General features: G+C 42.0%; 2 protein-coding genes across 2 annotated transcripts in view; both read right to left on the bottom strand.

Annotated features, from left to right (window-relative positions):
• Nucleotides 1-12,500, bottom strand: part of poc1a (POC1 centriolar protein A) — a 256,921-nt gene that overhangs the window by 187,260 nt on the left and 57,161 nt on the right. The gene's annotated exons all lie outside the window — the stretch shown is intronic.
• The window catches only part of dusp7 (dual specificity phosphatase 7), an 18,569-nt gene continuing 6,540 nt past the window's right edge, over nt 472-12,500 (bottom strand). The window contains exon 3 of the mRNA XM_026932832.3: nt 472-4,453. Within this exon, the coding sequence (XP_026788633.1) occupies nt 4,143-4,453 (311 nt within the window). The 3' untranslated portion in view covers nt 472-4,142. The remainder of the gene's footprint in view (nt 4,454-12,500) is intronic.

Below are 12,500 nucleotides of genomic sequence, written 5' to 3'. Positions count from 1 at the left end.
CTTCCTGTGTATTCCTACAAAGAACTTTTAGCTAGCATGCTAGTTACCTTTAGATTAATTAAAAGCAGTAGTGAGTTCATTTGTAAGCTAGTTATAGTTAAATTATTTTACAGTGTAATTCAAATCAGTATGTGATGCTAAGCACTACATCAAACTACAAAAAGCAAACATTGTCATAAGTTAATGATTGATGGATCGATTGTAACTTAAGCCCCGCCCAATTTTACCTCCTCACTTACTTGGCAAAGTCAAGACATGCAGCGTACTTGAGTTTTGCTTTGGTGTTAGTACACGATGAGGATGCTAGCTATCGAAAGTTATCACAGCAGGTTATTGCTAACTATTTAATAATTGAAAACTTTGCTATGTTCAACTGGCAAAAGAACAAATCTGGATATTGTTGTAGTTTCTTCATTAGTTTTTCTTGTTGGTTTTCTTCAATTCAAAACCAGAGAAAGAAAGTGGACAAAGTTAACCAAAAAAATAATTCAATATTTATTTGCTGTATAAACATGTCTCGTGTTGGTTTCCATACAACTATACAACACATATGGACAATTTCATATCCTTCATAAATCAGAACAAAAAAATTCAAACTTCCCCATTACCAAGCCCACTTTATACACATTATATAGATTGCATCTTTTAAAAAAAAATGTATACAGCACATATAAAACAGCTAATCATCAGGTATAGTGAAGCTGTAACATGACGCAGACGCATTGTCAAAAAATCCCTGAAAAAGTCCTCAGTGAGGTAAGATACACACGTTTGTTATTTACTCGTTTTTCTGTTCCTCTCGCGAAACTCAAAACCGCCTCATCCTCGTTTTATAGCTACAATAAAATTTACGCAGAAATCGAAGCTTCTGCGATGCTTCTGGCAAAAATACAGATGAAAAGTATTTACTGTTACAGAGACACGAACATTCCTCCACAAAGAAGCAGCTTGAAATCAAGGAATTAGATTTAAATAATTAAACAATAAACACAAAGTTCGTACAGGAATCAGTTTCAATCCTTACGGTGGCGTAAGACTCGAGTCGGGCGAGGCGGGGGTTAGCGATATACGATAAACCGGTGTAATTCTCACTTTTTCCTTTCTTTTTAAAAATACACTAGAATTGTAATTTTTTAAAGCCAAACATTACACCAGAAATGAGTGACAGAGCGATTTAAAACTGCTCAGGCTAGCGAACTCACGATTATTTAAGTGCTAGTTTTGGTGTTAGCATGTCTACTACAATGCTGGCTAATGAGTTAGCCACAAAATAACATTACATTAAACAGGATAAAACATTATATACGATTATACAATGCTAGTTGGTGTGTTAGCGTTTTCACTGTAATGTTAATTATTGTTTAACATTAAACGTATACAGTACTAGTTCATGTGTTAGCGTGTTTATTATATGCTGTATAAGTTAAGTAGCAGTACAGTAAACAGGCTAAAAACAATTTTAGAGGTTTCAGGTTTGTGGTGAAGCATGTGTATTACAATAGTATTTAGTGTGTTAGCATGTTTATACACAATGCTAGTTTATATTTAAAGCTATTTTTAGCTAATACTGGGAAAAAGAAACAGTCGTTTTTTATGATCCTTTGGAAATTTGCATTGTTGTGCTAAATGTTGAGAACAGAAAGGAAGCAGGAGCTGAGAGTGTGTTAATACTGACTCACTTAACGTTACTGACATTCTTCAGACAGTTTTCCGTGATTTTATTTAGCATTGTTTAGCTGTTTTTATTTCTAGACTTGACTATTTTTTCTGACTTGTTGATTATTTTTTTTTTGGGATTCAAATAATATTTAGTTTCACTTACAATCAGTTCACAGAATCAATCTCTCATTATCATTATTATTATTATTATTATTATTATTATTATTATGGATCATTACAATGGAACGTCTGCTAATCCATTACTGATTAGTATTTTTTAATGCAGTTGTGTTTATGAGCTGTTTTTTTTTTTTGTATGAGGAATCACACCGGTTTTAAATAAAATGAAAAGTAAAAAATTCCCATTCCGGCCTGTCTCGAGTCTCCAACCTCGTTTTTCCTTTTTGATATTGGCCGTTAACTTCCTAACAGATAAAAAGTCGTTTCAAGCATGAGAAATGGTCGTCCTCGTTAATTATTCAGGAGGAGACAGTTGCATATCTGCATAAAATATAGATTTATATATTTATATTTATATATAGATATATTAGATATATTCAAATACATCAAAAAAAGGCCACAGGAATATCATAGAGCACAATATTGAGATTTGTGGGGTTTATAAACAGAACCAGGTGCAATCGTATACTGAACAAAAAAATAAATAAATCGGTTATTAGTAACTACGATGTGATGAATTCGTGTTGTGCGATGTGCGATGTGTGATGTCTGGCCATGTGCTGATATTTCGGTGAAATATTACAATAACAATATCATGATATTTCACTGTTAGCAAAAAGCAAGTGAACTCATTACAAGCTAATGTGGTGATTAATGCTAGTAAGTGTGGTCATGTTTTGTGTTACAGTAACTCGTGCAATTTAATAACTTTTAATGAAAGCAAACAACTTTTACTCAGTAAACTGTAGCTATAAGACGCTAAATTATTCATGTTACGTATTCCTCAGTCGGAGCGACAGTCGTGTCCACTGTTGTGGTTTTCAAACTCGCAGTGAACGGAATTATGGGATTCCAAAAGATAGAAGTCTGAATGTGGCTGTATTTTGGTGCATCCAAAAAAAAATTTAAAAAAAAACAAAAACGTTTAAATAATGTGATATATCACATAACCGATTATCAGCACATGCCAAGTTTAACTTCGGGATGAAAAGCTCCCTCAGTTCTGAAGCAGGATTGAGAAATTCGCGGTATGTTTTAGTGTGAAATTGTGAAATACTTGTACAAAAGAGGAATTAAAAACCCGAGGCGTTTTTTTTTTTTCTCAACTGTATAAAATACTGCAAAGTTGGTTCGGATAATATTGCAGAAGTAACAAATACAACCTCGACTGACCCGTTAGAGACCATTAGCTGTCATTATTACTACATATTGATTCCTTTAAAAATGAACACTTATATTTTAATAAGTTTATGACGATTTCTAAAGAGAGATACAAATAAGTACTGAACAGTCAGAATAAGAAAGAATTAAAAAAGGTTATATAAGGCCGGTTAAAGCAATCCTGCGAACTCGTACATGTCCCTTTGACTCCGATCGAATGTTTCTTCCTGCAGAAACGCTCTCGCTACACACTTTCTGCCGTCCTGTTAACGCAGGAGCGACAAGAGTAGTTAAAAAAACGATCCTAAACACTCGTTTACCAGCAACGTCGCTTCGGTTAAAGATCTCGACCCGAGCAGCACACGCTCAAATGCGTCAGGTTCTGATACTGAATATTAACGAGAGCCAAGGCCTGAGCGTGAGTCAGTAAAGAAATTAACACGTTCGTTAGGAAGGAAGTGAGGAAGTTCGTTAAGAGCCATTTGTTAACAAGCTTAACAACCTCGAAATGTCTCTTTTTATTTGTGTACCAGTTTCAAGTGCCAAAAGAGTAAAAGGCTTCCTCTGTGCAAAGCGCATTAGGTCAAAACAAACGATTAAAAAAAACAAAAAAAACAAGGAATTTCCCATGAACAGACACGCCGTTATTGTTGGTCAGATACAATCAGGAATTTTTAGAAATTGTAGCTGTTGGTCGAGATGTATGGCATTTTAATTTTGTTTTGTGTTTGTCTTTGTTTTTTTTTGTTTTAAAATCCCAAACCCTACATTTCGTAGAGCGAGTTTTCTTTCTCAAGATCCTGTTTTTTTAAAAAAAATTAAATTAAAAAATAAAAAAATTCCAGATTGGCACCCATCAGGACAGGAAGTTTGTTGTTGTTGTAAAAACTTGATGACAAATCAGTTTCTGTTGTTTCCGTCTGGTTTCATTTGGTCTCTTGTTTCCTCTTTATTTTTAAAAAACAAAAAAAGAGAACAGTCCATTTCAGAAAGGCGGGAAAAGCTGCCGTGACGGCTAAAACTGTGTTTCCGTGGTTCTGCTTTCACAATCAGTTTTCCGGGCAATTTTTACGATTCAACGCTGCCCGAATTGCGTTTCTAAACTTTCTTCCGGAGGCAAAAACATTCATTGTGGCGTGTTTTCACGTCGACTCGAGCGTATCAAGCTGGAAAACGTTGTGATTGGTGGGCGTGGTGAAGAACAGCTGATCTTTGGGCGATCGGTTGTCGCAGGTCGGGCTGTTTAAACCCAGCGTCCGCTCGAAGTCCAGCAGCTGCCCCATGAAGTTAAAGTTGGGCGAGATGTTGGATTTTTTGCGCTTGACGAAGTCGTAAGCGTCGTTTAGACTCAGGTTGAGTTTCTGCATCAGATACGCCACCGTCACCGTGACCGAGCGACTAATCCCCGCCAGGCAGTGCACCAGGATCCCGCACTTCTTAGAGCGAGCTTCGTCTGGAACAGGAACAAAAACAACACAGAAGACTTTTTAACTCTGGTGACGCTGATGATCTGAAAACAACAATATAATGACAATATTTTTTGTTTCCATTAAATTGGTGCGAACGTCCCTAGAAAAAATACATCATAATACCAAAGAATGACTTGGCTCACCATCAAACCTCAAACACGCTGGAAAAAAATCAAACACCAATAAAAGGCAATGACATAATCGATAAGTTTAATAATTAAACAGAAATCAGGAACAAAGACGATGACCATCAAATCAAAAAAAAAAAAAGAAAAAAAAAACAACATTATAAAATTCACTGTATTATAGCTCTTATTCTCAGACGCAGAAAAAGACTCATGTGAAGCAGGATACAGAATTTTTTAGAAATTTTTTTTTATGCTACAATAAAGAACATAAATATATAAAATATTTCAATTACTTTTTTTAAAAAATGATTAAATGTATTTTCAAAATGTAATTTTTTTAAAACAATAATTATATATTGCAATTTTACATTTAACTAATCATGATATTCTTAAAACATCCTAAACTCTGGAGAAGTGTTTTTTTATGCTTCGTCTAAAAGCATGAAAAACTCAAACGTTTTACATTTTACACACGAATCACATCAGAAACGACTTTATAAAGGAACAACCGAGAGGATAATTATCACCCGCTGAAGTGAACAGAATTCACTACACTCTAATTATAACCTTCTGCTGGTTTATTAACGAACAGGAAATGAACAAGAAGATAACGAGTTACAGTGTAAAGACTTCAGGAGTGTAACACACACACAGACAAACGAAACAACCGTCAAACACAAACACAACATAAATCCATTTAATACCATTTAATAAGACGAGCTATAGCGCTGAAACAGCTTAGAAACAAACACGCTCCATCATCAGGAGGTTTTAAGAAGATTTTTAGAAACTGGTGGTTTAAAAACTGTAACCTGAACATAAATGTAGAAAATGTTTGTTGATAATCAGCTCTCAGAATCCAAGCTTCATTTCTCCAGTTCTGACCAAGTGCCTTTGTTTAATACGCAGTGCAGTACTGAGTAAACATCCACAACTGCAATTTAAAAGATATCAGAGAAAACAGAAACTGAAATAAAACAAAATTTGGGAAATATGATGAAATTTCCAATTTACATAGAGAGTAAAGGAAAGGGAATAAAGGATCCAGAGTATGAAACAGGGATAGGGAATCTGGAAAAGGGGATATGCAGTAGGGAATAAGGAGTAGGGGATAGGGAGTAGGGATTAGGGAGTAGGGAGTAGGGAGTAGGTGATAGGGAGTAGGGGATAGGGATTAGGGAGTAGGGGATAGAGATTAGGGATTAGGAGATAGGGATTAGGGGATAGGGATTAGGGGATGGGGATAGGGATTAGGGAGTAGGGGATAGGGGATAGGGGATAGGGAGTAGGGGATAGGGAGTAGGGAGTAGGGATTAGGGAGTAGGGATTAGGGAGTAGGGGAAAGGGATTAGGGGATAGGGATTAGGGATTAGGGAGTAGGGGATAGGAATTAGGGAGTAGGGATTAGGGAGTAGGGGATAGGGATTAGGGAGTAGGGGATAGGGAGTAGGGGATAGGGATTAGGGAGTAGGGGATAGGAATTAGGGAGTAGGGATTAGGGAGTAGGGGATAGGGATTAGGGAGTAGGGGATAGGGATTAGGAAGTAGGGATTAGGGAGTAGGGAGTAGGGATTAGGGAGTAGGGAGTAGGGATTAGGGGATAGGGAGTAGGGATTAGGGATTAGGGGATAGGGGATAGGGAGTAGGGATTAGGGAGTAGGGATTAGGGATTAGGGATTAGGGAGTAGGGATTAGGGGATAGGGGATAGGGAGTAGGGAGTAGGGATTAGGGAGTAGGGATTAGGGGATAGGGGATAGGGAGTAGGGGATATGGCCTCATTTAAGACTCTGGGATTAAATCAGTTAGGGAAAAATGATTGTAAAGTTCAAAAGTGCACAAGAAACACACACACACTCTCTCTCACACACACACACACACACACACACACACACATTTTTCAAAAATAACAGTAGTTGTGGGGTGTGCGTGAGTGTGTGTGTGTACGGATGTGGGTGTGGGCGCGCGTGTGTGTGTGTTAGAGCGTGTGTGAGCGTGTGTGTGTATGCGCATGTGTGTGTGTGAGTGTGTGTGTGCGTGTGAGAGTGTGTGTGCGTGTGAGAGTGTGTGTGCGCGTGTGAGAGTGTGTGTGTGAGTGTGTGAGTGTGTATGCGCGCGTGTGTGTGTGCGTGTGTGAGAGTGTGTGTGTGCATGAGTGCGCGCGTGTGTGTGTGTGCGTGTGAGAGTGTGTGTGCGCGTGTGAGAGTGTGTGTGCGCGTGTGTGTGTGTGCGTGTGAGAGTGTGTGTGTGCGTGAGTGAGAGTGTGTGTGTGCGTGTGTGAGAGTGTGTGTGTGCATGAGTGCGAGTGTGTGCGTGTGTGTGTGTGTGTGCATGAGTGCGTGTGTGAGTGTGTGTGTGTGTGTGCGTGTGTGTGTGTGTGTGCGAGTGTGTGTATGCGCGTGCGTGTGTGAGTGTGTGTGTGCGTGTGTGCGCGTGTGTGTGTGTGCATGAGTGCGAGTGTGTGCGTGTGTGTGTGCGAGTGTGTGTGTGTGTGTGTATGCGCGCGCGTGTGTGAGTGTGTGTGTGCGTGTGTGCGCGTGTGTGTGTGTGTGTGCGATAGACCAAACCGGTTTAGTTAAAGCATAGAGTAAAACTGAAAGTGTGTGAAACGGGATGTTTGGCGTGTCAGCGTGCGGTTCCTCTCTTTATTCAGAACCACAGGGCGATACGAATCCACGACCTCACTTCCTGTTTTTGTTGACTGTGTTATAAACTGACCACAATACCTGTGACATTTACAATTCAAAAGGTTATGTAAAAAAAACCAAAAACAATATCAGTCTCAAAGCTATTTCCTGTCTGAATGGCTGACCTGGTTCACCACTTCCTGTTCCCTGCACCCTGCAGTGCATTGTGGGTATTCTGTACCAGAACAGTGAGGAGTGTGAGGCTCAGGACGCAGCGTTCGCTCGCTCACAGCGGCGAAGGTCAATATGATTCACTTCACTGATTCATTTCACTACATTCACCTGTTCAAGCGACTCAAGGAATGTGAGTGTTTAATTTGTTTATGTTCATCACGGCTGTGCGTTTAACGTAAAGATGAGAAAAAATGATTAGTTCATGCGCACGAACTAAATCAGAACACAGTTCCCGCCCCCCCCCCCAGTGCCACTGTAACCAATGAGAACACAGTTCCCCCCCCCCCCCCCCCAGTGCCACTGTAACCAATCAGAACACAGTTCCCGCCCCCCAGTGCCACTGTAACCAATGAGAACACAGTCCCCCCCCCCCCACCCCCCCAATGCCACTGTAACCAATCAGAGCACAGTTCCCGCCCCCAAGTGACACTGTAACCGAATCAGAACACAGTTCCCGCGAGTCAGATGGAGTGTAGTGAGTCAGTGTGTAGCGAGTCAGTGTGTAGCGAGTCAGATGGAGTGTAGTGAGTCAGTGTGTAGCGAGTCAGTGTGTAGCGAGTCAGATGGAGTGTAGTGAGTCAGTGTGTAGTGAGTCAGTGTGTAGCGAGTCAGATGGAGTGTAGTGAATCAGTGTGTAGTGAGTCAGTGTGTAGCGAGTCAGATGGAGTGTAGTGAGTCAGTGTGTAGTGAGTCAGTGTGTAGTGAGTCAGATGGAGCGTAGCGAGTCAGTGTGTAGTGAGTCAGTGTGTAGCGAGTCAGTGTATAGCGAGTCAGATGGAGTGTAGCGAGTCGGTGTGTAGCGAGTCAGTGTGTAGCGAGTCAGTCTGCAGCGAGTCGGTGTGTAGCGAGTCGGTGTGTAGCGAGTCGGTGTGTAGCGAGTCAGATGGAGTGTAGTGAGTCAGTGTGTAGCGAGTCGGTCTGCAGCGAGTCAGTGTGTAGTGAGTCAGTGTGTAGCGAGTCGGTGTGTAGCGAGTCGGTGTGTAGTGAGTCGGTGTGTAGCGAGTCAGATGGAGTGTAGCGAGTCGGTGTGTAGCGAGTCGGTGTGTAGCGAGTCAGATGGAGTGTAGTGAGTCGGTGTGTAGTGAGTCGGTGTGTAGCGAGTCAGATGGAGTGTAGTGAGTCGGTGTGTAGTGAGTCGGTGTGTAGCGAGTCGGTGTGTAGCGAGTCAGTGTGTAGTGAGTCGGTGTGTAGCGAGTCAGATGGAGTGTAGCGAGTCAGATGGAGTGTAGTGAGTCGGTGTGTAGTGAGTCGGTGTGTAGCGAGTCAGATGGAGTGTAGTGAGTCGGTGTGTAGTGAGTCGGTGTGTAGCGAGTCGGTCTGCAGCGAGTCGGTCTGCAGCGAGTCGGTGTGTAGCGAGTCGGTGTGTAGCGAGTCGGTGTGTAGCGAGTCGGTGTGTAGCGAGTCAGTGTGTAGTGAGTCGGTGTGTAGCGAGTCAGATGGAGTGTAGTGAGTCGGTGTGTAGTGAGTCGGTGTGTAGCGAGTCGGTGTGTAGCGAGTCAGTGTGTAGTGAGTCGGTGTGTAGCGAGTCAGATGGAGTGTAGCGAGTCAGTGTGTAGCGAGTCAGTGTGTAGCGAGTCGGTGTGTAGCGAGTCGGTCTGCAGCGAGTCGGTGTGTAGTGAGTCAGTGTGTAGCGAGTCAGTGTGTAGTGAGTCAGATGGAGTGTAGTGAGTCAGTGTGTAGTGAGTCAGTGTGTAGCGAGTCAGTCTGCAGTGAGTCAGTGTGTAGCGAGTCAGATGGAGTGTAGCGAGTCAGTGTGTAGCGAGTCGGTGTGTAGCGAGTCAGTGTGTAGCGAGTCAGATGGAGTGTAGCGAGTCGGTGTGTAGCGAGTCGGTGTGTAGCGAGTCAGTGTGTAGCGAGTCAGTCTGCAGTGAGTCAGTGTGTAGCGAGTCAGATGGAGTGTAGCGAGTCAGTGTGTAGCGAGTCGGTGTGTAGCGAGTCGGTGTGTAGCGAGTCGGTGTGTAGCGAGTCGGTGTGTAGCGAGTCAGTCTGCAGTGAGTCAGTGTGTAGCGAGTCAGATGGAGTGTAGCGAGTCAGTGTGTAGCGAGTCGGTGTGTAGAGAGTCAGTGTGTAGCGAGTCAGTGTGTAGCGAGTCAGTGTGTAGAGAGTCGGTGTGTAGCGAGTCAGTGTGTAGCGAGTCAGATGGAGTGTAGCGAGTCAGTGTGTAGCGAGTCAGTCTGTAGCGAGTCAGTGTGTAGCGAGTCAGTGTGTAGCGAGTCAGTGTGTAGAGAGTCGGTGTGTAGCGAGTCAGTGTGTAGCGAGTCAGATGGAGTGTAGCGAGTCGGTGTGTAGCGAGTCAGTGTGTAGTGAGTCAGATGGAGTGTAGCGAGTCGGTGTGTAGCGAGTCGGTGTGTAGCGAGTCAGTGTGTAGTGAGTCAGTGTGTAGCGAGTCAGTGTGTAGCGAGTCGGTGTGTAGTGAGTCAGATGGAGTGTAGTGAGTCGGTGTGTAGCGAGTCAGTCTGTAGCGAGTCAGTGTGTAGCGAGTCGGTGTGTAGCGAGTCGGTGTGTAGCGAGTCGGTGTGTAGAGAGTCGGTGTGTAGCGAGTCGGTGTGTAGCGAGTCGGTGTGTAGCGAGTCGGTGTGTAGAGAGTCGGTGTGTAGCGAGTCGGTGTGTAGCGAGTCAGATGGAGTGTAGTGAGTCAGTGTGTAGCGAGTCGGTGTGTAGAGAGTCGGTGTGTAGCGAGTCGGTGTGTAGCGAGTCGGTGTGTAGAGAGTCGGTGTGTAGCGAGTCAGTGTGTAGCGAGTCAGATGGAGTGTAGAGAGTCGGTGTGTAGAGAGTCGGTGTGTAGCGAGTCGGTGTGTAGAGAGTCGGTGTGTAGCGAGTCGGTGTGTAGCGAGTCGGTGTGTAGAGAGTCGGTGTGTAGAGAGTCGCTGTGTAGCGAGTCGGTGTGTAGCGAGTCGGTGTGTAGCGAGTCGGTGTGTAGCGAGTCGGTGTGTAGCGAGTCAGTGTGTAGAGAGTCGGTGTGTAGCGAGTCAGTGTGTAGAGAGTCGGTGTGTAGCGAGTCGGATGGAGTGTAGCGAGTCAGTCTGTAGCGAGTCGGTGTGTAGCGAGTCGGTGTGTAGCGAGTCGGTGTGTAGCGAGTCGGTGTGTAGAGAGTCGGTGTGTAGCGAGTCAGTGTGTAGCGAGTCAGATGGAGTGTAGAGAGTCGGTGTGTAGCGAGTCGGTGTGTAGCGAGTCGGTGTGTAGCGAGTCGGTGTGTAGAGAGTCGGTGTGTAGAGAGTCGCTGTGTAGCGAGTCGGTGTGTAGCGAGTCGGTGTGTAGCGAGTCGGTGTGTAGAGAGTCGGTGTGTAGCGAGTCAGTGTGTAGAGAGTCGGTGTGTAGCGAGTCAGTGTGTAGCGAGTCAGTGTGTAGCGAGTCGGATGGAGTGTAGCGAGTCAGTCTGTAGCGAGTCGGTGTGTAGCGAGTCGGTGTGTAGCGAGTCGGTGTGTAGCGAGTCAGTGTGTAGCGAGTCGGATGGAGTGTAGCGAGTCAGTCTGTAGCGAGTCGGTGTGTAGCGAGTCGGTGTGTAGCGAGTCGGTGTGTAGCGAGTCGGTGTGTAGCGAGTCGGTGTGTAGCGAGTCAGTGTGTAGCGAGTCAGTGTGTAGCGCTAATATCTGAGTGTAAATGTGAAGTCTGTTGCTGAATAAAGCTCTGAAAGTGTAAACGAAAGCGCGGCTCTGAGCGGACGAGCGGAAACGAGTGAAGTGGCATTTCCTGAAAAACAGTCACAGCGGTGCGGTTCATCGCCACGGAAACGCTTTCAATCACAACGTACGCTTCTGAAGAGGACGAAGAGCGAAGAGCAAAATTACTTTCCTCTAATAAACGATCCACATTTACACACTCAAATAAACAAAAACAAAACAAAAACACACGTTTACCATTTACTGAAAAAAACTAAAACAAAACAATAAAATAATTTCCACCAAAAATCATTAACTTCAATTTAAAAAATGTCCCAAAAATCCTCAAAACATTAACAAAAACAAACAAACAAACAAACAAACAAACAAAAACCCTCAAACATGTAGAAAGGAACAATTTCCACAAAAATGATGTTTAATGTTTAAAATGTTTAATTTGTCTAATTTAAGGAAAAAACTGAGCACCAAAAAAAACCCTAAACAAAAAATAAAAGTAATAAAAAAATAATAATAAATAAATAAACAAACAAAAAAATGTGGAGCATTTACTGAAAAACAAAATAAAAAAAGTTAAGTAACAATTAAAGCATAAATGTTTTTAAATTGTATAATTTGAAGAAAATGTTTTGTGCGTAAAAAAAACAAAAACAAAACAAAACAAAAAATGTATAATCCAGAAAACAATCAACAATTATTTTACCAAACATTCTAAAGATTTCTCTAAATCCTGTATTTTATGATTCATTAAAAAACACGCAGGTTTACACGCCAGTAAACTTTGTTAAACTTTGCTGATATCTTTATGTTCAGTTAATCTTTATAATCTTTATAATCTTTATAATCTTTAGTTTGATCTTTTTCGTCTCGGTTAAATCCTCGTGTATGTTTTTTTTTCTCTTTGATGTGAGCGATCAGACGATCGACGCTGCAGTTAATCAATAACTCGACTTCCTGCGGCTGTAAATTATAAACTGCAGTTTAATGAAGTCGCAGTTTTCCACACGGCTTTTTCTCTCCAAAGAACTCGAACTAGCCGCGTGTTCACGTTTAACAGTACGTGTATTAACTCGCTAGCTGGATTTTATTTACTTCTTGCTTTTGTTTATTAGTTTAAATAGTAAAATGTGGCAATAATAATCTACAGACTCGCTCGGTTATGTGAGGAAATATTTATATAATTGTACAAAATAATTATAAAATCCTCCAAAATTTGTCACATTTAAATATTTAAACATTTAATCTCAGACAAATTTAGAATAAAAATTTACTGTATACTTTAAACATATACAGTAAAAATATTATTATTAATATTTCTATTAATAAACACTAATGTAAATCTGATACTGTAAATATATACAAGTTTTAAAAATCATTAGCGATAAGCAATTAAAAACAAAAAATCAGAATATTTCCTACAATTCTAA

This window comes from Pangasianodon hypophthalmus, chromosome 20, assembly GCF_027358585.1.
Source record: "Pangasianodon hypophthalmus isolate fPanHyp1 chromosome 20, fPanHyp1.pri, whole genome shotgun sequence".
In the NCBI taxonomy this organism is placed as follows: Eukaryota; Metazoa; Chordata; class Actinopteri; order Siluriformes; family Pangasiidae; genus Pangasianodon; species Pangasianodon hypophthalmus.
Note: the sequence above shows the minus strand (reverse complement) of the source record. Positions and strands in the feature narration are given on the sequence as shown.